The following is a 22,911-nucleotide window of genomic DNA, read 5'->3' as shown; positions in this document are numbered from 1 at the left end:
GAGTGTCCAGCAGAAGTTGGCTGGTTTCTTCTGGATTCCTTGTGTAGCTTCCATCTGGCTTTTTCAGGGTACTAATGCCGTTTGAGTGATCTTTTAGTAAGGCTTTTTGGATACGAATAGCATTCGGAAGACTACGAATCTTTTCACAAACACGCGAGTATAATAAGAAGTAAATTGAAAAGAAAATATAACTTTGCAATTTATTCAATGTTGAAAATTTTGGTATGGAGTTTTTTAACATGAAATATCTGCGATTATTTTTTAAATTTTTATAAATAGTTTTATTGAAATTATTTAGGATTAAATAGGCTTGAAAAAATCCCTTTTGTTATTTTTGAAAAACAGCCGCGCACAGATTTTTTTTTCTTATTTTTCATTAATATGCAAGTTTCATAGTAGGATTCCCATATATTCCATAGTTACATATTTTCAAATACGTTTAGCAGCGAACCAATGTTAAAAATACTGGACACGGATGCGCTCAATTGTCAATGAGACGCCATCGAACTGTGTCTTGAACCTCATGACACGGAATCGCTTAGCTGGCAAAACAAAAGACTTTTTAAACAGAAGCTCCAACTTGGCAACGTAAAAGTACCGTGGCAATAAAGAAGTAACTATTATTTCGTCAAATTACGTATATTTTTCTGTAAAATTTCCTTAAAAATCAATACATTTAGACGACCACATTTTTTACCTTCAATAAAATAAAAATTTTGCTTCAAAAACGCTTCTAGGTTAAGTAGTGATGATTGCCCAGAGAGTAGAGCCCACTTGGACGAAAAAAGTTTGGTTGATCCTTTGTGATACCATTGTAAGAGGGTGAAGGAAAAATAAGGGGAGAAAGGGAAGGGATGGGGAATATGAGTGCTTGTAGACTACGAACGGTGACTAGTCTGCGGTTGTGTTAACCTCTTTATGCTGCTGATGAAGTTCATCAGATTTTTGTTATCAACACCTGCTATATCAGCAGGCGCAGAAAAGAAGTGAGAACCAAGATGTTTCAATCTTAGTCCCGCGAAAGCTGGGCAGCTATGGAGCAGGTGCTGAGATGGTTCCACCTCATCCTCCATACAGCTGACGCAAGAAGGACTCGAAGTAATTCCGAGTCTCACGGCATGTATATCCCGCGGACAGGGCCCCGTGAGGATGCCCACGAAATTTGAGAGATGACATTTTGTCATCCCCAGGATATCCCTCGAACGCCTCCTATCCAAACGTGGCCAGAAGGACTTCGCGACCTTACACGTTCGTGTACTTGCTGAGTTGGTGCAGAGCCTATCCTTCCAGTAGAGCGCAGGTTGTCAAGGGGATCCCGATCCTCTCCTTTCGCGGGCACATTACCTCACAGGTCCCTTGTCTGGCCAGCTCGTCGGCTTCAGAATTTCCTGCAATGTCACTGTGACCAGGTACCCAAATTATCTTTATGTCGAAGAATTCTGATGCAATCGAGAGGGAGGCCAGGCATTCCCTGACCAGCTTCGAATGCACCATAATAGAGCCTATGGCCCTAATAGCCGCTTGGCTGTCGGAGTAAATATTTACCTTCTTAACAGTTATTACGCAAGTGAGTAGCCAGTCAGCTGCTTCTTTAATTGCGGCCACCTCTGCTTGGAACACACTGCAGTGATCCGGTAGCCTGAATTTGAGTTTGATGGGGAGCTCTTTGCAGAATACTCCTCCTCCAACCCTATCGTCCAGCTTCGAGCCATCCGTGAACAGTTTGACGAGGCCCTGTCCCCAAGTGTTGCCCCCGGTCCACTCCTCCCTTGGTGGAATATGGGTGGGGAAAGATCCGCTTGGACTTATCGAGGGCACACACTGATCCGTCGACGAGGGGATGAACTCAAAGTTTCTGAGGATGGTTGAGTGCCCATGTGTGAGGTTGAGCTTATAGCCCAAGCCCCTCAGTCTGATTGCGGTACGAGCAGCGGCAATTCTGCCTGCGATGTCTATAGGTACCACATTTAACATTACATTAAGCCCCAGAGTAGGAGTAGTTCGAAGCGCCGCACTGATTCCAATGAGTGCAGACCTCTGGACTCTCTCTAGCTTTTTAACTGATGGCGTCCTCTCCAGTGAGTTCCACCAGACTATGACTCCATATAACAAGATTGGCTTTATTATGGTATTATAGAGCCAAAATACAACTCTAGGCGAGAGCCCCCATCTTTTGCCAATTGCGCCCTTGCATCCGTACAAGGCGATTGTTGCCTTCCTCACTCTTTCCTCAATGTTGGGCTTCCACGTTAGCTTACTGTCAAGGCAGCTATCACCTCTCTATCGACGTTGTTGTTTTTGTGACAGCAAAAACCATTCCTCACAATTTTTGGGGTATGCTGCTGAAGTGACAGTCAATGGCCGTATAAAAAACTGGGTCGGTCGTTCCGATAACGCAGAACCGACAATCGTAGTCCAATTTCCGGACTCTTAGCTGTTCTTTAAGGCGAGGAAAAGGATAGAATTCGTTAGAAGCTCATCTAAATTACGTACTCAAAAAGGCCTTGGCGGTCGCCGTAGTCGATTGCGTTGGTGCGTGACCACCATTCGGGAGTGCGTAGGTTCGAACTCCGTGTAAAACTCCCGCAAAACAATAGAAAACTTTTTTTTTCTAATACCGCTCGGCCCTCGGTAGACAATGGCAAACCTTCCCGACTAGAAATTTTGGTAAGGCGGTGATTAGGCGGATATAAGGCAGACCGCATATCGCCACACATCTGCCTCATTAGGCACAGGTTCCAAAAACCGCACTTCGGTAATACTCCGGATGCCCTTCTACAAATCAGTTAGGGATTCCAATTTATGCCTAAGTGAGACTCTGCCAAAGATTTTCGTGACCACAACCAAATTTGGTATTCTTCTGGCATGCCAATCTTTGCCTTGCCTAACGTGGGCCTGGTAAGGTAATAGTGAGGCGTGCCTCAGTAAGGCCTGCCTAATTCAGGCCTAGCTGATTCTTCGGCATGCCTCACTGTAATTCTAGTCGGGTTCCAATGTATTTCTGCTATAGAAAAGCTCCTCATAAAAAATATCTGCCTTTCGGATGCGACTTAAAACTGTAGGTCCCGCCATTTGTGGAGCAACATCAAGACACGCGTCGGATAGAGGAGGAAGAGAGCACACAGAAGTGTACGAGTATGCGCCAATTAATTATTTTTTATTTTTTTAAAAAGCCCTAATGGTACCTTCGCCTGCAATCGTGAAAAATTCAGCTTGACTTGAATGGCAAAAAAAAAATATTTTTTGTTTGAAAAAACACCCTCCGAAGGATTCTTTCAAGTAAAACGAAATACGAAATGTTTACCTGCGATGTATTTATCTACTTATTAGGCATTAAATAAAACAGTTTTCACTTAAAGAACTCGAAAAATGTGACTCGATATGTACAATGCTAAAATGACTTACGAATTAATCTTTGTTTAGTCGAAGCTACTTAAATTATTTAACAAAAATTAAGATAAATTATTTGAAATAAAAATCATACTTCGAAAGTTCGGTACTTAAAATAATTAAAATATATTTTTAAAATAAAAATTTCTTACTATTTAAATATAATAAATATATATTTTGTCTAAAACAATTTTTTAGAATTTTTTTAATCAAGTTTCTTTAACTACTAAGTAATGAACTGACTAATGACTTAATGCTGCTTCTAAGCATCAGCGGTCAAGTGCTAGATTTAAGCAGAATTTATAGTTCGACCATTGAAGAAATTGCTATCAAACTTATTCGAAAGAACACACTTTTCCTACCCCTACACCAAGTACTGCTCAATTGCCTTAGTGCCTGTTCAAAAGTTTATTTTCTTCAAATGAATCTCGAACTATTTTTCTATTCTATTACTCTGCCCAAGGATGGATGTGTCTTCACTTCCGTTCGTTGATTTTCGCTAGGCACCCGCCACGCTCGTCCTTTTTCTTGTGCTCCCCATTGCTTCGGTTATGTTGCAAATGGGCTGCAAATCAGGCGCCTGTCGCTTGCTACGCCACTGCGTGCTACTGAGCCATAGCTCCTTTATCATGTCGGCGCCCTTCTCGGCTATCATTACCACTGGCGCATGGATGTTGCCATTAGTAATGGTGGGCATAATACTCGCATCAATTACACGCAGTCCAGGCACGCCGTAAACTCGCAATTGTGGATCGACCACTGCCCAAGGATCGCTGGGTGGACCCATTTTCGCAGTGCCTGACATGTGATAGATGGTCATGGTGTACTGACGTATTGCGCAATTCCAATACTCGTCGGTAAAGTGTGGCAAGTGTTTGCAGTTCGGTAATGGTTTGCTCCAAAATCGCGCGCCGAAGCGCTTTAACGCCTGAGTCTCGCCCATGGCGACGGCGGTTTTAACACCTTCGCGCAGTACATTGACATCGTCCGGATGTGTGAGGTAGTTGTGATAGAGCAGTGGATAGCGTAGCGGGTTTTTGGAGGCTAGTTTAATAAAGCCGCGACTCTTGGGACGTAGCATCATGGGAAAGATGCCGAAGACATCACGATCATTCACTTCACTAAAGACTTCATTGTAGAATTCGTCGGCTAAACCGTGCGCACTTTTCACCTGAGAACCACCGTCAGACATGACCGACGCCGAGGTCATCATAAAGCTCATATCGGGCCAATCGTCGCTGGCATTGGCATATTTTGTATTGATGAAAGCAACCGCCTCCAAGCCGACACTGGACGTGAGCGGTCCATCTTCGGTGATGGCGTAACGCAAAGCCGTATTAATATTTACCATACGCTTCATCACAATCGAAATCGGGTAATCGATGAGAAATGCAATGCCACCCACTGCAATGTGATCCTGTAGATTTTGTCCCACACCAGGCAGATGCTGCACTAACGGTATGCCTACACGTTGGAGCTCGTCGACCGATCCGATGCCCGAGAGCATCATCAAATGCGGTGAGCTGAGCGCGCCGGCGGAGAGTATGATTTCGCGTGTAGCATAAACAGTCTGCAGACGACCGTCGCGTATGAACTGCACACCGATGGCGCGTTTCGTTTCCGGATGCGTCAGTACCTTGGTAACATGTGCGAAAAGCGCCACATCTAAGTTTTTACGCAGACGCGCTGGCCGCAAGAAACTCTTTGAGGTGGAGGCGCGCGAACCGCGACGCATATTGAACTGATAGAAAGCGAAGCCGGTCTGCTGTTCACCATTTACATCAACAATGTCATAGCCCATCTCCTCGCCAGCTTGCAGAAAGGCCGGACCAAGCGGCGTATTATAGGGTGAGTCCTGCACCGTCCAGAGCCCCCCTGGAGGGAAAGAATAGTAGTAAATTTGTATGTTTTTAGCTGTAATTTCAAGTTGCCAAACTTACCTGTGCCGTGGTAGCGTTTATTACGTGCCAAATATGGATTGCGTTGGTCTTCCGATTTGCGAAAGTAGGGCAATATGTCTTCATAACCCCAACCAGGATTGCCGAAAGATGCCCACTGGTCGAAGTCGCGACGGTTTCCGCGTATATAGAGCATAGTATTAAGCACTGAACTGCCGCCAATCACTTTGCCGCGAGTCCAACAACATCGCCGATCTTTCATCGCCTGACAGGCAGTGTCCTGGGGTTGGGTGCTGAAAGTCAAAAAGTTAAATGAAGGATTATAAGCTGGTGTAATAGAAAGTTGAGGAACTGAGAATATTGCTAGAAATTTTAATTATTAAAAAGACATTAGGCTCTCTGCCTTTATTTTCCCTGCCGGCTAATACTGATAAGCTTCTCCATTAGGGCGGGTAAATTTAAAAATCGCTCATTGCTCTGTAAAAATCGTATTCTAGGGATAAAAATAAGAAACTTTGCCGAAGGAACCATACCTCTAAAACGAGTTCTGATGTCCCCCAATTTGGGTCGAACGAAAAATCCCACTTTGACCCATTTAGAGTGATCCAATCGAGTCCAAATGTATGACCGACCCCCACTAACTTTGGACGGCCGATCCACCCATGCCAGTGGCACACCCCCTGGAGCTTCCCTGGGGGGTTCCCCATACAATCATTTCAAAATATCACCATTTTTTGCCTTTACATGAGAAAAGAAACTAAAAAGTTCGACCCAAATTGGGGGACATCAGAATTCGTTTTAGAGGTATGGTTCCTTCGTCAAAGTTTCTTATTTTGATCCCTAGAATATGATTTTCACAGAACAATGGGCGATTTTTTTGCCTCCCCACAAATCGACCCGGCCGATTCTTCATCCTTATGTTCAGTGTTGTTTTGTATAAGAAGAAAATAAAAATAATCTTTCCATTGCGTATATGAATTAAAGGTTTTTGGAGCAAGCATTTACACACTTGCCGAATATTTTTGGCATTAGAAGTTTTAATTAAATTAAATTCTCTAAATAGTATTTATTGTAACTTTCGGTTAAGTTTTCCCCAGGTTAGCTTATGATAAAAGATAGCGTCGAAAAACTTCAGGGAAAACAATAAGCAAATATTTCTTTTAATGCAATAGATCTGTGATGAACAAAAGTTGTGGACAGACTTCGTTCAAACGTCTACTCAAATGGCGTCGTCTGATTCATTACAAGGTCTATGCCTGTGTGCAGACTCCTCCTTTTCATCCGGAGAGTTCTTTCCGCGAAACCGCTTATGATTTTCCACGTTTACTCGATGCTTAGCATCTTGTCGAGTACATTTTCATAGGTTATGTGACCGTCTGCATTCTCCAGCGTTCGACGTGCTTGTCCCCAACGCATGCATAGTCGTCCATCTGCCGCGGGTTGCATTCAGCGGTCTTGCCAGAGCCTTAACGATTCAACCTTTATTTCGAGCGCTGCAGGTTTTCTAACACTTTCTTCCATTCCCCCTTTCCCTAAGGGGTTAGGGGTAGTCAGAGGCCCGAAAAAATGATGATTTTCACGAATTTTTTTTTGCTACTTAATTAATTTATTTAACAAAAATAAAAACATAGCATAAAAACATCATGTTTTAACTTGACTTCACCAAAATTTCAAAAAAAAAAAATTAATAATTGCAAAAGTTATCGCTGTTTGTGTGAAGCCCGTTTCTCCAGAAGTCCCTTGCGGTGAACATCACAAGTCCTTGCAGATTCATCTAAAACCAATCGGATGAGAAAAATTATTTTTATTGATAGATAATCTCGAGCCGGATCGAAGCTTTTTTTTTTCAAAATGAACAAAATGGCGGCCTCAGGAAATATTTTTCAGATTTTCGGGAAAAAACCAACAGTTAATTGTTAAAAAAAATCGAAATTTTTGAAAAAAAAAAAAATCCTTCGATCAGGCACAAGTTTTTTATGTTTTTCAAAAGCTGTATAAATTTTATTGAAATCTACGTAGCGGTTTTTAAGTTACAGTGTTCACCAGTTTGAAAAACATAGTTTTGAGAAAAACGCATTTAAAGTTTTGCTATCGGCTCCGGAGCGGCCGAGCGCCCTTTGTTAATTGTTGAATAACTTGAAAAGTATTTGTCGGATTCACTTCAAATTTTTACACAATATTTTTAAAACATTATACTATAAGAAAATGCAAAAAAACAAAATCGATTTTTTGAAAATTCTGACTACCCCTAACCCCTTAACTCCCATAACTTCTTTCTCTAAAAGTTATTGTAGTAAGTGTACCAGTGTGGAACCGCTTATTACTTGAACAGCTGGCCCTGATACTGAGCGGTAGGCGCACACAATTCTCAGAGCTGCCGTTCGTTATACCGAATGCTAACAGTTCAGCTCCGTATAAGAGAATGGAGAGCATGGTAGCCATCATTATTTCCCGTTTCCCTTTGCGTGGGACCCCCTATATTTGACATTAGTCTACTGAGTAGGGATGCTATCTTAGCGGCTTTCTTTGCTGCGTGTTTTATTTGGCCCCGAAGGTTAGTCTTAAGTCCAGTCTTAAGCCTAGGTACTTTAGACTTTTTTTGTGGTTGGTGTATTTGAGCTTCTTGGTTAGAAGTATTAGCTCCATTTTCTCTGTGGCTAATTTGAGGCCACGTGAATCTAGCCACGTTTGTGTCCGTATGACGACTTCGTTAAGTTTTCTACGAGCTTCTTCAAGGTTTCGTGCGTTATGATGACTGTGGCGATATCGTCTGAAAGACAGGGACTATTGAGCATTTCTATATTGAATGTTTCGTCGTACCCCAAGTATTGATCCTTGTGCCGCTCCGGATGTGACGTATACATATACAACGAGAACCCTCTAGGATTTGATAGACTAGTTGGCGGTATCGAAAGTAACCCCTCGTTATGCGCTGTAGGTATGCCGGCATTTTGAACCTTAGCTCCAAGGCGGCTAATATGTCCACCCATTCATTTTACGCTATTGAAAGCGTTCCTTACGTCTAAGTTGGCAAGGAGCACTAAACGTCTGGATTGAATACTGCCCTGTTGCGCTGCTTCTACGTTTGCTTTCTGACAGTTTCGATTGCGCCTATTGTAGACTTTCCGTGTCTAAAGCCGCGCGATCTTGTTGATAGTGCTTCTGCATTATCTATGGCAGCGACCAGTCGAGACTTGAGCAGTATTTCGAGGAGCTTGCCTGCGCAGGTTGCCTTTCATCTTGCTTATTAGCACGAGCTGCTGCTTTTTCCAGGCTTCTGGGAAAAATCACGCTCAAGCGTTGTAAGACTTGTGATTGCACTTTTAGGATCTCCTTGAGGACTTCTGCAAGTACGCCATATGCGGTCCTGGTGCCTTGCTGTTTTGGAGTTTACTCGCAGCTGACTGGAGTACCTCGCTGGTCGCTTAGGGGAGGCTCTTTTGTCACATTTATTTGACACTCAATGCCTATCCCTGATGCCGCCACTTGGCAGGAGTTCTTTTACGATATAATTCATCGCGCTCGAGCTTGATTCCGGTGTAGGTATTCTGGCTCCCAATTTATTTATCAATGCCCATCAATGATGCCGCCACTTGGCAGGAGTTCTTTTACGATATAATTCATCGCCCTCGAGCTTAATTCCGGTGTAGGTATTCTGGCTCCCAATTTATTCATCACAATCTTGTACCCAAGTCCCTAGGAGTCCCTTTTTAGATTTTCCCAGAGTTCTTGCCATTTTTCTTTCTTGCTTCTTGCGCAAGCGGCTCTTTGCTCTGCGTTCACAATGTCTTGTGCGGTTCGCCTGGATTTGCTGTAATACCGTTTGAGGCGAAGACAGTCACGTCTCAATTCGACTATTTCCCACGTCCACCAATAAACAGAGCTTTTACTGGCCCATAATTTTTACATCCTTTTACTTGATGATTTCTACTATGGTTGGGAGTTGATTGTTATTAGCCACAAACTACCTAAAATTACGCTGCCTTGAAGTGTACACAAATAAAATTATGAACAAAATTTTCAATGATTTTTTTTCTATCCCAAAAATTTCATCTTGCCCATCTTAATGATTCTAATAATTACGTATTTAAAATGTATTTAATGCAGATGTAATAGCTCAATTTCCACACGACCTTGCCAGTTAACTGTATTTGACTATAAAGGCATTGGATAGTTAAGGCCAAGGCCAATTTTCTGTCAGACACTAATCGTCAAATACCCAACAGTTAAAGTGCCAGCGTGTCTGCTTAACTGACTTAACCAGCGACTGGTTTAACACCTAATAATGATACTGTAATCACCGAAAAGTGTGAACAAAAAATTATTTCAATGAAAAAATTTTAAGCTACCACCGAATGAAAATTAAAAGGTGCCTCAAAGCATTCACTGACAATTTGATTATGGCTGCGTGCAGCAAAAAGGTTAAATCGTATAATACTTTAGGAAAAAGCAGCAAAATTAATTGTGCTTAAGTGAGTACAAGCGAGTGATTGCCAGCACAGGTAGTTTTTTTCTCATTTTTCAAATGATTTCTTCTCAAGTTTGAACTCATTAGCGCAACGTCATTTGAGTATTTCGAAATGTTTCGCCAGCTGCGTGCAGTTAATTGTGAATGTTTGCATGTTTCCTCACATGTTTAAACGTAATTTTTGTTATCACTTACAGCTTTTGAAAATTTTCTTCCGTTTCGCTTTTACATGAAATGTTTTTGTTTTTCGTATTCGTTTAAAATAAGCTTGATTGGCTGATTTTTTACTTTATTTATTTTTTCTTAATGATTTTACTTTGCTTGTATTTTATTGTATTCTTTTTGTTGTCTTTTTCCCCTTTTTTTATTTGAAACCGTTTTATTTTATCTTTTAATTTTGTTTAATTTAATTTTATAAAGTTTTCTTTTGTTTTATTAGATTTGTTTTAAATTTTTATTTCATTTTATATAGCACTATTTTTATTTTAAATTATTTAATTTAATTTTGTTTTATTTTATTTTATTTGAGCTTAATCCATCTCGGCTATTGCCGGAGATTACACATCCCGGATAAAATTTTCAAGGGATTGTGCTCTGGTGGAGCGTAGTCCAAGTTCTACGCCCATGCGATTGCTATTGCTTAAATATTTAAAAATCTACGAACTATTGCACATGTGTCCAGTATGGTCGACTTCTGCATGTCTTCTAAGAGGTGTTGGCAGTCATACTTCTTCAAGTTTTTTATTAAATGCTTAGGCACTAATCCAGTGGAAGATATAATTATTGGTATTATATTCACTTCCCTCGCTTTGTACATCCGTTTAAGTTCTATGGCCAGAGCTGCATACTTCGATACTTTGGTGGAGTATGTGCTTTGGATGTTGCGATTAAGGGGCACCGCTATATCGATTACTTCGATCGTTTTATTTGTCTTGTCGAACAAGATAATGTCAGGTTTGTTGGCAGCTGCTGTTTGATCTGTGGATATAAATCTGTCCCAGTACAGTTTAAAATTTGCATTTTCGATTATTGCCTTTGGTTCATATTTAAAATACAAGACTTCTGCTTGTAAGAGACCGTGTTTGATCGCGAGTTGTTGGTGGAGGATCTTTGCTATATTGTTATGTCTCATGACATATTCACGGGGGGCAAGTACGCTACATCCAGCAATTATATGGTCGATTGTTTCACCGTAAATGCCGCACCTTCGGCATCTATCTTCTATTGCCTCGCCATGTATCGACCTTCGGAAATTCCTTGTTGGAATAACTCGGTCTTGGATAGCGATTGCGAAACCTTCTGTTTCAGAAAATAGTTTTCCTCTTTTCAACCATAAATTGGATGACTGTGCGTCTATCCATTCCATTTCGAGATCATGCGGATGGGCACCGTGTATTGTTTTTGCCTTCCATGCTGCGATCATTTCTGCTGGGGATTTAACCCCCTCAGGTACTGGGATATTCTGCTCCATCAGACTTAGCGGGGTAAAGCCATTATCTGCCATAGCGATAGCTTTAAATAGATGGGACTCGCTGCTTAGAAAATATGTACGTAACTTCAAAGTTTGCGAAAAGTGTAGGCGCGCTATATTAATGATTCCTCTCCCACCAACGTTTCGAGGAAGCGATATTCTTTCCACAGCGCTTTGAGGGTAATGGCTTTGGAACTTTGTGAAAGTGGTGCGTATCAGCGTTTCAATCCGAAGGATGTCTGTCTGAGACCATTTTATTACTCCAAACGAGTATGTCAAAAGAGGTATGGCCCAGGTATTGATTGCCTTGCATTTATTTCCACTGTTCAGACTAGTTTTTAATATAGCTTTCAGTCGTGCCTCAAATTTTTTAATGAGGTTTTGCTTTACTAGCGTGTGGTTGATTCCTTTAAGTTGCAGAAATCCTAAATATTTATAAGATTCGCTGCTATGCAAGTTGTCTATAATCGTATTTTGGTCTACTGCGTAGTTTTCTTCGGATTCATCAAGCTGACCTCTAATCAAATGTATTATTTTGCACTTATCTGGTCCAAATTCCATTCCCACGTCATCGCTAAAAGCTTTAGTGGCATCTATCAGCTCATATAGCTTATGCTTTTTGTTTGCGTACAGTTTCAAGTCGTCAACAAACAGAAGATGGTTGAACGTGTGCTCTCTTACTTCAGTTTTGAGTATAAAGCCATTTTGTTTAAGTGTGAGAAGCCTGCTAAGTGGATTGAGACTAATGCAGAACCATAACGGGCTTAAGGCATCCCCTTGGAATATACCACGTTTGATTGAAATCTGTTTCGAAACAGTTCCATTTAGAACCAGTTTTGTATTCCACTTGCTCATTAAGCGGCCCAAGAGGGCAACAGTGGCAGCATCGATTTTGTATATTCTTAATATCTCTAATAGGTAATCATGCGGCATTGAATCAAAAGCTTTTTTGTAGTCAATAAATGCGACGCTTAAATTCCGCCTTCTTCTCAGAGCTACTCCTGTGATAACAGTGTCTATAATAAGCTGATCTTTACAGCCCATTGTGCGCTTCCTGCACCTTTCTGTTCTTCACATAAAATGCTGTTACTTTCACAGTGTTCATATATTCGGTTAGCGATAATTTTCGTCAAGAGTTTGTATGTCGTGCTCAAGCAAGTAATTGGGCGGTATTTTGCTGGATCAGCAGATGGTGCGTCCTTTGGAAGAAGATAAGTTACTCCGGCAGTGAGAAATTCTGGGATAGCAGCTATATTTTTCAGTAGCTCGTTGTAGCATCTTGCGAGTGCTTCGTGCATTACTGAGAGCTTTTTAAGCCATATGTTGTGTAGCTGGTCTAGGCCAGGGGATTTCCAGTTAGCTGAAGTACATATATTATTCTTTATTTCTTCTGCTTTTATGTCGTAGAAGTGCATTGGTGCAACGTTATCCGCTTTTTCTTTTTCTTTGGCTAACCAATTCGCATCAGCATTGAAGAGTTTTGCTTGTGCCCATATTTTCTCCCAAAACTGCTCTAACTCTTGTTGTTGTGGATATAATGTCTGAGATTCTGCATTGCTGTTTTGTTGCAGATTTCTATAAAAGCTTTTTTGATTTTTGTGGAAAAGCTGGCTTTCCTTCCGCCTCTGATTACTTTTGAGGTATCTTCTTAATCGCTTTGAGTAAGCGGCGAGTTGCTGTACTTTCCTATCAATTATCTCTGATAATTGGTCAAGACCCACAGTCTGAGGCTTAAGCGGCGCGATGATACTAGATACATGCCTTAACAACCTTTTAGATTTAGCCCCATTTTTAAATGAAGTAAGCCTCCCTATAGATTCTCTTAGACCGGCAATTCGTGTTTCGAGTCTTCTTTGCCACCTGGGGACTACTGGCGTTTTTTGCGTTGTTTTATTTTTAAATGTCTGTACCTTTGGGTGCTTCCCCAGTAATCGTACAGTAGTAAGAGCAGAAACATAAAAGAGAGTGTTAACATATTCCAAGTTGGTGCTATTGGCGACATATGCTGGCAGAATTTTCGAGTTAAGTGTTTTAACCACTTCGTTTAATTTTTCCGATTCGCCTAATCGGGGTATCCTTGGTCTTAGCAAAGGATCCATACCTTCATAATTCGCCAGATAATTAAGGAAAATATCTTTCACCTCCCGTTCTTCATTAGTTTCTGGACCATCGCTTTCAATACTTTCATAGATCAAGTTAAGTTCAGGTTGTACGTTGGTAAATTCCGCTAAATCTTCAGGCTGTGGGTTGCGTGCCTCGGTTATCTCTGGTGTTATTTTATTTTATTTTATTTTATTTTATTTTATTTTATTTTATTTTATTTTATTTTATTTGAGATTACACATCCCGGATAAAATTTTCAAGGGATTGTGCTCTGGTGGAGCGTAGTCCAAGTTCTACGCCCATGCGATATTTAAAAATCTACGAACTATTGCACATGTGCCCAGTATGGTCGACTTCTGCATGTCTTCTAAGAGGTGTTGGCAGTCATACTTCTAAAAGTTTTTTATTAAATGCTTAGGCACTAATCCAGTGGACGATATAATTATTGGAATTATGTTCACTTCCCTCGCTTTGTACATTCGTTTCAGTTCTATGGCCAAAGCTGCATACTTCGATACTTTGGTGGAGTATGTGCTTTGGATGGTGCGATTAAAGGGGCACCGCTATATCGATTACTTCGATTATTTTATTTATCTTGTCGAACAAGATGATGTCGGGTTTGTTGGCAGCTGCGGTTTGATCTGTAGAAATAAATCTGTCCCAGTACAGTTTAAAATTTGCATTTTCCAATATTGCCTTTGGTTCATATTTAAAATACAAGACTTCTGCTTGTAAGAGACCGTGTTTTATCGCAAGTTGTTGGTGGAGGATCTTTGCTATATTGTTATGTCTCATGACATATTCACGGGGGGCAAGTACGCTACATCCAGCAATTATATGGTCGATTGTTTCGCCGTAAATGCCGCACCGTCGGCATCTATCTTCTATTGCCTCGCCATGTATCGACCTTCGGAAATTCCTTGTTGGGATAACTCGGTCTTGGATAGCGATTGCGAAACCTTCTGTTTCAGAAAATAGTTTTCCTTTTTTCAACCATAAATTTGATGATTGTGCGTCTATCCATTCCATTTCGAGATCATGGGGATGGGCACCGTGTATTGTTTTTGCCTTCCATGCTGCGATCATTTCTGCTGGGGATTTAACCCCCTCAGGTACTGGGAAATCCTGCTCCATCAGACTTAGCGGGGTAAAGCCGTTATCTGCCATAGCTATAGCTTTAAATAGGTCAGACTCGCTGCTTAGAAAATATGTACGTAGCTTTAAAGTTTGCGAGAAGTGTAGACGCGCTATATTAATGATTCCTCTCCCACCAACGTTTCGAGGAAGCGATATTCTTTCCACAGCGCTTTGAGGGTAATGGCTTTGGAACTTTGTAAAAGTGGTGAATATCAGCGTTTCAACCCGAAGGATATCTGTCTGAGACCATTTTATTACTCCAAACGAGTATGTCAAGAGAGGTATGGCCCAGGTATTAATTGCTTTGCATTTATTTCCACTGTTCAGACTAGTTTTTAATACAGCTTTCAGTCGTGCCTCAAATTTGTTAATGAGGTTTTTCTTTACTAGCGTGTGGTTTTATTTTATTTTATTTTATTTTATTATTATTATTTTATATTATATTAATTTATTCTTCCATTTTAATATATTTTATTTATATTTTATTTTATACTTTAATTTAAAATGATTTTATTCAGTTTTATTTTAGAAGATTCCATTTTGGTCTCACGAGTGTTGAGCAAGGGAAGGCCCACTCGCACAGAGGCATCTGTGTGGTGTAAGTAAGGCTGGATAATACAGAAGGTTGTTGTTATTGTTGTTGTTTTAACAGTAATGGTAGCCCCGTCAGTGTAGGGCATATCACCGGTCGTCTTCGTCTAGCTCATCTAGGGTAGGCCTAGGAAACATGCTGTTTCGACAGGTTGGGTCCAGAGGGAGAGGAGTGTTAGATGAGTTGGTTTTAGGGGGCATGTGAAGAGGTGGTTAGTGTCGTGCGGGCTAGCTTCACATGCCGGACATGTGTTTGGAATGTCGGGGTTAATTCTGGATATGTAAGAGTTTAACCTGCTACAGTATCCAGAACGTAATTGTGCCAGTGTTACACGTGTCTCACGGTGAAGCTGGAGCTCTTCGTCTGCAATAGGTGGTGGTTGGACTCCGATTACGGCATTCACAGGACGGGAGTTCATGAAGGTGGTGACGGTCTCCCGGTGGATGTCGTTTATTGATTGTCGAAATACTGTCCGGTCCAGTAGATTGCGGTCAGTTGTGTCCCGGATTTCGTTAGCGTAGTCTAAAAGGTGTCTCCTGACCTGCCTGGGAGGCGGCTCAGGCTCAAGCAGGTGTCTGTAGGGGTGAAACATACGGTATCATCCTAGCAGGAACTGCTTGCTGAGCAGTTCGTTATGCTCCACTACAGGGAGCATTTGTGCCTCGTTGTGAAGGTGTTGAACGGGTCGCTGTCCGAATGGCAGTAGTTTGGCATGTCTGTAGCTTTATCCACTGCGTATTACTAGTTCCAAGCGACCAGTCAGGCGCAGCATTGTTCAGAACCGGCCGACCAATTGTCTTAAATGTCGAAAGCAACAGTTTTTTGTCTTTGCCCCAAGTGCTGCTGGCAAGCGCTTTGAGGACCTTGTTGCGATTTTGGACTGTAGTGGCAATTGCGGTTGTGTGCGCATAGAAGGAGAGCAAGCTGTCAAAGGTTACACCCAAAATTTTGGGGTTGCTTACCGTCGGAATTGGTGTGTCGTCGACTGCAATAACTAACTTAAGGAACAGCTTGACCTCCTTTGTCCAGGTGGTAAAGAGGGTCGCCGTGGACTTGGTGGGGGAAAGTTGGAGATGCCCGCGCAATGAAAAAGCGAGAAAGGTTGGTGAGGTAGTTGTTCACTGTGGAACACAGGCCATCGATGTCATTGCCCGACGCCATTATCGTACAGTCGTCAGCGTATGAGATTAGGGAAACTCCCACTGGTGGTTGGGGCAGCTTCGAGATATAGAAGTTGAACAGCAAGGGAGAAAAGACACCACCCTGCGGTACACCTTGCTTAATCTTACTCTAGTTTGATGTTTGATCTCGAAAAATCACTGACGAGTGCCGACCGCTCAGGTAGTACAGAAGCTCGCCAGGTATTCTGTATAATCAGTTTGCGAATGGGCTATTTGATGGACTGTGGGCCCCCAGCCTCGACACGGGTCGTATGACACCTTACTCCAGCCCAGGGGAGAAAGAGAGGAAAAAAGTATACTAAGGATAGGGAAAGAAAAATGGGAATGGAATGACTACCATCTCTTAGCTTCAGGACTCATGTGTGTGGAAACCGACAATCTTTGCCTTTACTAGACTCTTCCATGACGTCAACGTGTGTAGTCGCGCACTTAAAACAAAATGAAATAGCCAGGAGTAGAAGATAAACTGCTACTGTGATTTATTTTCTGCCTACCTATCAGGTTGGTTGAAGTTGGTGACTCATCCAGAATCCAACTAGCGCTTCCGCAACATTTTGTTGCCACATCCTCCCTTCCAACTTGTTTTATGGTTATTTACAGCCTGACTATATCCAGTCTGTGGAGTTTAAGAATCTTATTAGGTTGTTGACGTCTAAGCCAGACAGTTGCTCGAGACTCTCGAACAGTGGTGTGCTCAGGGTTGACATTCTCTCCTTCCGCAGGGCAGATCATTCACAGAGAAAATGGATAATCGTTTCCTTTTTCTCTGGTTGTTTACAACTGTGGCTGTGTATACTGTGAGGGATGCCTATTTTGGCTGCTCACTCCCCGACAGACCTACCTACCTATTTTTCTCTTGTTTTACTTGATTTTGTTTAATTTTTTATTTCATTTGGTGATACAATATTTTGTATTTTTTATTATATTGTATTTTCACATATTGTACAATATTTTTGTATTTTTTAAATTTATTGTATTATGTATTTGTTTTATTTTACACGATTTAAGTTTTTCAGTGGCTATCAAATATTTGGTTTTCGTTTTTTTATTGTCATATTTAATTAAAAGTTTACAATTATTCTTTTATTTCATTTCACATTTTATTTTTCATTTGATTTTGTTGTATTTTATTTTTATATATTAGTTCTTATTTTTTATTTCATTTAATTTTGATATTTGTTAAATTTTTTTTTATATTAAATAAATTTTTTTTTTTTGTTTTTTTTTTTTTGTTTTTTTTTTTTTGTTTGTATTTGAAAATTGGAAAAGTAATGAATTACAATCACAAAGAATGAAAAAGCATTAGCGACTAGGCCATCAGCTTTAAAAATTAAATAATTAGTTTTTTATTCTTTATTAATTGTTTTATTTTTTTATTTATTTTATTTGTTATTTAATTTTAAATTCCTTTTATTTGTAACTAATATTTTGTTATATATTTTATTTTATGTTGAATTATTTTTATACAATTTTTGGTTTCTAATTTATTTTGATTTGATTTCATTTTATTTTTTACTATTTTATTTTATTTGAATCAATTTCATTACATTTTTAGTTTTTCGATTTATTTTAATTTTTTTATTTTATTTTTTTTGTTTTTTTGTTCCCCTTTATTTTATACATCTGTCCATTGACATTAAGTACGTTGTTTAACAATTTGGCCAGGATTTACATACATCGCTTAATGACGAGTGCCAAAGCGATAAAAATTAAAATAAACGAAATAATATACAATTAAATAATATTCAATACAAGTTTTGCTCTACATAATTACAATTGTACAACAATATAACAGCAATCCCTTTGCATATTTATTATTTTCTAGCATTCATTAAGTCGCTTGGTCGAGTTATCTTTAAGCGTCTTTCAGTGTTTTTTCCCCTTTGCAGAAGTTTGTTGATTTCTGCATTATTGTGTTCCTGTATTTTTTCAAAGTGGCTTCTTTCTATTTTTTGGTCTCCTCGTCTACTGTTGCTATATTAAAAGTCCTGTGCATGTCATCATTTTTCGTGTACCTGTCAGACATGGTCAAAATTCGAAGAATCTTCGATTGTTGTCGTTGAATTTTTACTACCTTCTGCTCAAATATGAACGAGACGTTATCAGTAAAACGGTCCGCGGATGACATATGGCATATAGCTTGACTTGTTTACAGTAGCACAGAAAACAAACTATGTGACATATCACGCTGAAATTTGCCATGTAAGCTTATAACAGTCCTACCAAAAAACAAAAAATTTATTTTTGCCATATGTCTTCCGCGGACCGTTTTATTGATAACGTCTCGTTCATATTTGAGCAGTAGGTATATGAGACTTTTTAGCCGTTCCCCACACCTGTAGTCCATATAGCCAAATTGGTTTAATCATGGCTTTGTACAATAATAGCTTGTTCTGTATAGTAAGTCTGGATTTAGAGCAGACTAACCAATGAAGCTGTCGAAGTTTTTCTTTTATTTGTTTGATCTTTTGCTTTATGTAGTGATTCCAATTCAGTTTCGAATCCAAATGTAGTCCAAGGTATTTAGTAGTTGATTTAATTGTAATTGCTTTACCATTTATTTTAATTGGAACTGCGGTAAATTTTGTTTTGTTAGTAAATATAACCTGTACGGTTTTGTCTTCATTTATTTTTAGGCCACCAATTATCAAACCATTCCTTAACTGCATTTGTGTATCGCTGCAGTTTTTCAGTAGCGATAGTTAAGCTTTTGTCCGATGCCAGTAGTATTGTATCGTCTGCGAACGTAGCAATTGATGAAATAGTTTCGTCAGGAGGTGGTATATCTGCGGTGAATAAAACATATAGTAGAGGGCCAAGAACGCTTCCTTGCGGAACTCCACCAGTTATTTGATGAATATCTGAACATTGATTGTCATATTTAATATAGAAACTTCGGTTAGTTAGGTAGCTTTTTTTGGTAAGATAGTAGTCAAAAGGAATCATTATTTTTATTTTGTGGAGTAAGCTTTTGTGCCACACTTTGTCAAACGCTTTAACTACGACTAAGAATACTGCCGCAGAATAACGATTGTTTTCAAGGTCTGATTGGATTTTATTTGTAATTCTATGGATCTGTTGGATAGTCGAATGTTTGTTTCTAAATCCAAATTGATGATCCGGTATTATACGTTTTTTTCCCCCAGAAATTGGCTTAGTCGACCATGCAGTAATTTTTCAGCAATTTTAGATATTGTCGGTAGTAAGCTTATTGGTCTATAAGATGATACGGTAGTTGGATCTTTACCCGGTTTTGGCAATGCAATAATCTCTGCCACTTTCCAGAGTTTCGGAAAATATTGCAAGCGAAACATGGCATTGAAAACGTTTCGCAAAAATATATATGCCTTGGTTGGTAGCTCCACTAATGCTTTTCCTGTTATCAAGTCATATCCGGGTGCTTTTTTATGTTTTAGTCCTTTTTTGATGCAAGCTATTATTTCGTGTGTATTCGGCCTTTTTATTTTTGTAAAGTCATAATGGTAGTTGTTTTGGTTGTCAATTTTCTTTTCTTCGTCATTTGATAGAACCTCTTCAAAGTATTTTGCTAAAGTTTTCGCTATTCCTCTTTTGTAACGGCCCATGAATTGTGATCTTTCTTTATTGGTGGTTGATGTTTTATTTGGGTTTTTAATGTTTTAGTACATTTCCAAAGAGAGTACAGTATAATTCCTCTTAACCGGCTTCGCATTAACCGGTCGACGGATTAACCGGCCTGTTTACAACAGCCGAGCGCAATGCAATATTTTCCAAGAAATTCACCGGCGAGGCGATGCGGCTGGGATTCCCCCGATATTGCGGGGAGATCCCGGCGATGTAAACTATAAACGATGTTAGATAGGATTTTGTCGTTTGTCGTTTTGATCAATTAGGTTTGTTTTTGCTGTAGGTACGGACATAACATAGTTCTTTCCTTAGCAATGAGTGCAAAGCGCAAACGATTTGTGGTTTCGATGGATACACGTTTAAAAGTGCTAAGGCAGATTGATAATGGTGAATCCGTAGCGAAACTATGTACAGAATTTAATGTTGGAAAAAGCACTGTAAATGACTGGCGAAGAGATAGGAGTTCTGGGTAGCCGTTGTACGAGAAAAAACCCGATTTGCGAGGTCGTCGATGAAGCTTTGTGGATCTGGTTTCTTCAGGAACGTCGAAGAGGTACACCGATTGGCAGCCCAATTTTGAAAGAAAAAGCTTTGGCTATCCACCAGAAGTTTAATATTGGAGGTGACTTTGTGGCAAGTGATGGTTGGCTTAATCGATGGAAGAAGCGACACGGAATTCATTTCGCACATGTAAGTGGAGAAAAAATGTCTGCTGATACTTCTGGTGCGACAGAATTCAAGACTAAGTTTGGTGAAATGGTTAAAACAGAGGTATTATCTCCAGAACAAGTCTATAATATGGACGAGACCGGGCTAAACATTAAAATGTTACCAGAAACAACTTTTCTAGGCAGTCATGAACAGTCTGCCTCTGGCTTCAAAAAGAACAAAGAACGTATTACAGTGGCCGTTTGTTCGAATGCAGCAGGGACTCATAAAATTCCTCTTTTCGTTATTGGCAAGTCTGCTAAGCTACGGGCATTCAAAAACTTGAATCCATCCTCCCTTCCGGTTTATTATAAGTCACAAAAATCAGCGTGGATGAATTCAGACTTGTTTAAAGAGTGCTTTAATTTGGAGTTTGTTCCAAAAGTTAAAAAACATTTAAAAAGTGTAAACTTGCCTATTAAAGCAATTCTTGTGTTAGATAATGCTCTAACCCATCCTTATGACTGCGCTGTAGATGACATAAAATTAGTTTATCTTCCTTCTAATGTGACAAGCTTAGTGCAACCAATGGACCAAGAAGTGATCGAAAGCTTAAAAAGACGATACAGGCGTAAACTTGTTTCTGAAATTCTGCAACATTCGGAGAGACAAAGGTCTTTTAGAAGTCATCAAAAATATCAATATCAAGGACGTTATCTATATGTTAGCTACAACATTTTAAGAAATGCCCTCTTCAACGTTTGTTAAGTCTTGGAGAAAACTTTGACCAGATGTTGAGAATCTAATTGTGATCTCGAATATTGCAGGGACTGAAGAAGGAGAAAACAAATCTACTTTACAAGACCTTCAAAAGTTATCGGGTAACGAATCATTACAGGCAGAAGATGTGGAAAATTGGATGATAAATTGTGACGAACACCCTGAAAATGAATTTTTGAATGATGACGAAATCATAGATTTAGCAAACAAAGAACAAGAGGAAGATGATGAGAGTAGTGATGTTGAAGAGGAGAAAACAGTTTCTCATGAAGAAGCCAAAAATGAGATGGAAATTGCATTGAAATACATTGAGCAGCAACATAAGTCAACAGCATTAGACGTTTTGGTGATTAGAAAATGGAGGGATGTCGCATTCAGAAATTCACTGAAGGTTAAAAAGCAGAAGAAAATCACAGACTTTTTCAAAAAATAATTATTACACTTATATTTTATTGATGTGACACATTAACATATGTAAATATGAAATACATTAATATGTAAAAAGTGCTTCTCCATTTTTTTATATGTATGTATACAATATATTATACAAGTACACGTCGGATTAAGGGGGTAGTATGGTATTTTTTTTTTTTTTTTTTTTTTTTTTTTAAATTATTCTATAACATCTTAAGATTATTGTGTGAAAGTTTGAAGTGCATTAGAGTAAAATTGACAAAGACACAAAGGATTAAGTATCTACCTCTCCAACCGGATTTCACGCTGCCGAAAATCTTTAAACGCGTTTCTCTCACACTTGCCTTTTTTACGGTCGGTGTCCACTGTAGATTCATATCTACTGCACCGATTCTTTTCAAATTTGGTTTTTTTGTTTCTTTACTTTATTCATGGTAATGACGTCGAGTTTTTTTTTTTTTTTAAATTTTGTCATATTTTAAAACAACAAAGTTTTCAAGTTTTTTTTTATGCAAAATCGGTGTTTTGACTTCAAAGCGCTTTAAAAAAAACAAAAAAAAAAAAAAAAAAAAAAAAAAAAAAAATTCGACGTTGTTACCTGCGAAACTTTATTAGCTGATGAAATCAATTTGGTTTTTTGATTTTAGTTGATCCAGTAATGAGTTCTGAGGGACACCGCAATAAAACTTTTTTATGAGACGTCCGCGAAGATTCGCTGCCACCAACTCATTTCTTCATAAAAATCAATGAAAATTTCACACAATATTCTTTAAATATGACTTTATAATGAAGTAATTTTAAAATTTTGAATAAATCAACTGTGTCGACAAAAAAAATTTCGAAAAATATGCTTGTTTTACACCGAATTAACCATACTACCCCCTTAAGCGGCCAAAACGGCAACCGGCCAGGTATGCAGTCCCGAGGTGACCGGTTAAGAGGAATTGTATTGTAGTTTGTATCTTTGTTGGGAGTCAGGTTCTTCAAATAGTTTTCGATTTCTTTGTTATTTCTTTTGTTTAAAGTATCCTTAAGAATTTTTGTGGCTAAGTTTAGTTTTCTCTTGCCGTCAGGTGATCTAGTTTTTTGCCATCTTTTTTTTAACTTTCGTTTTTCAATAATTTGTTTCTTCATAGAAATGTCAGTTGCTGCTAAATTTGTTCTATTTGCTTGCTTTGGTGTCGATCTGATCTCTGCTTCCCTGTTTTTATTTAATTTAATTT

General features: G+C 39.3%; 1 protein-coding gene across 1 annotated transcript in view; it reads right to left on the bottom strand.

The window, feature by feature from the left end:
* Positions 1–3,605: 3,605 nt before the first annotated feature.
* The window catches only part of LOC128858712 (glucose dehydrogenase [FAD, quinone]), a 70,109-nt gene continuing 50,803 nt past the window's right edge, over positions 3,606–22,911 (bottom strand). The window contains exons 2-3 of the mRNA XM_054095191.1: positions 5,331–5,581; positions 3,606–5,265 (exon numbers count right to left, since the gene is read on the bottom strand). Coding sequence (XP_053951166.1) covers positions 3,890–5,265; positions 5,331–5,581 — 1,627 coding nt within the window. The 3' untranslated portion in view covers positions 3,606–3,889. The remainder of the gene's footprint in view (positions 5,266–5,330; positions 5,582–22,911) is intronic.

Source organism: Anastrepha ludens, chromosome 3 (genome assembly GCF_028408465.1).
Source record: "Anastrepha ludens isolate Willacy chromosome 3, idAnaLude1.1, whole genome shotgun sequence".
In the NCBI taxonomy this organism is placed as follows: Eukaryota; Metazoa; Arthropoda; class Insecta; order Diptera; family Tephritidae; genus Anastrepha; species Anastrepha ludens.
The sequence above is the reverse complement of the archived record's forward strand: the minus strand, read 5'-3'. Positions and strand labels throughout refer to the sequence as shown.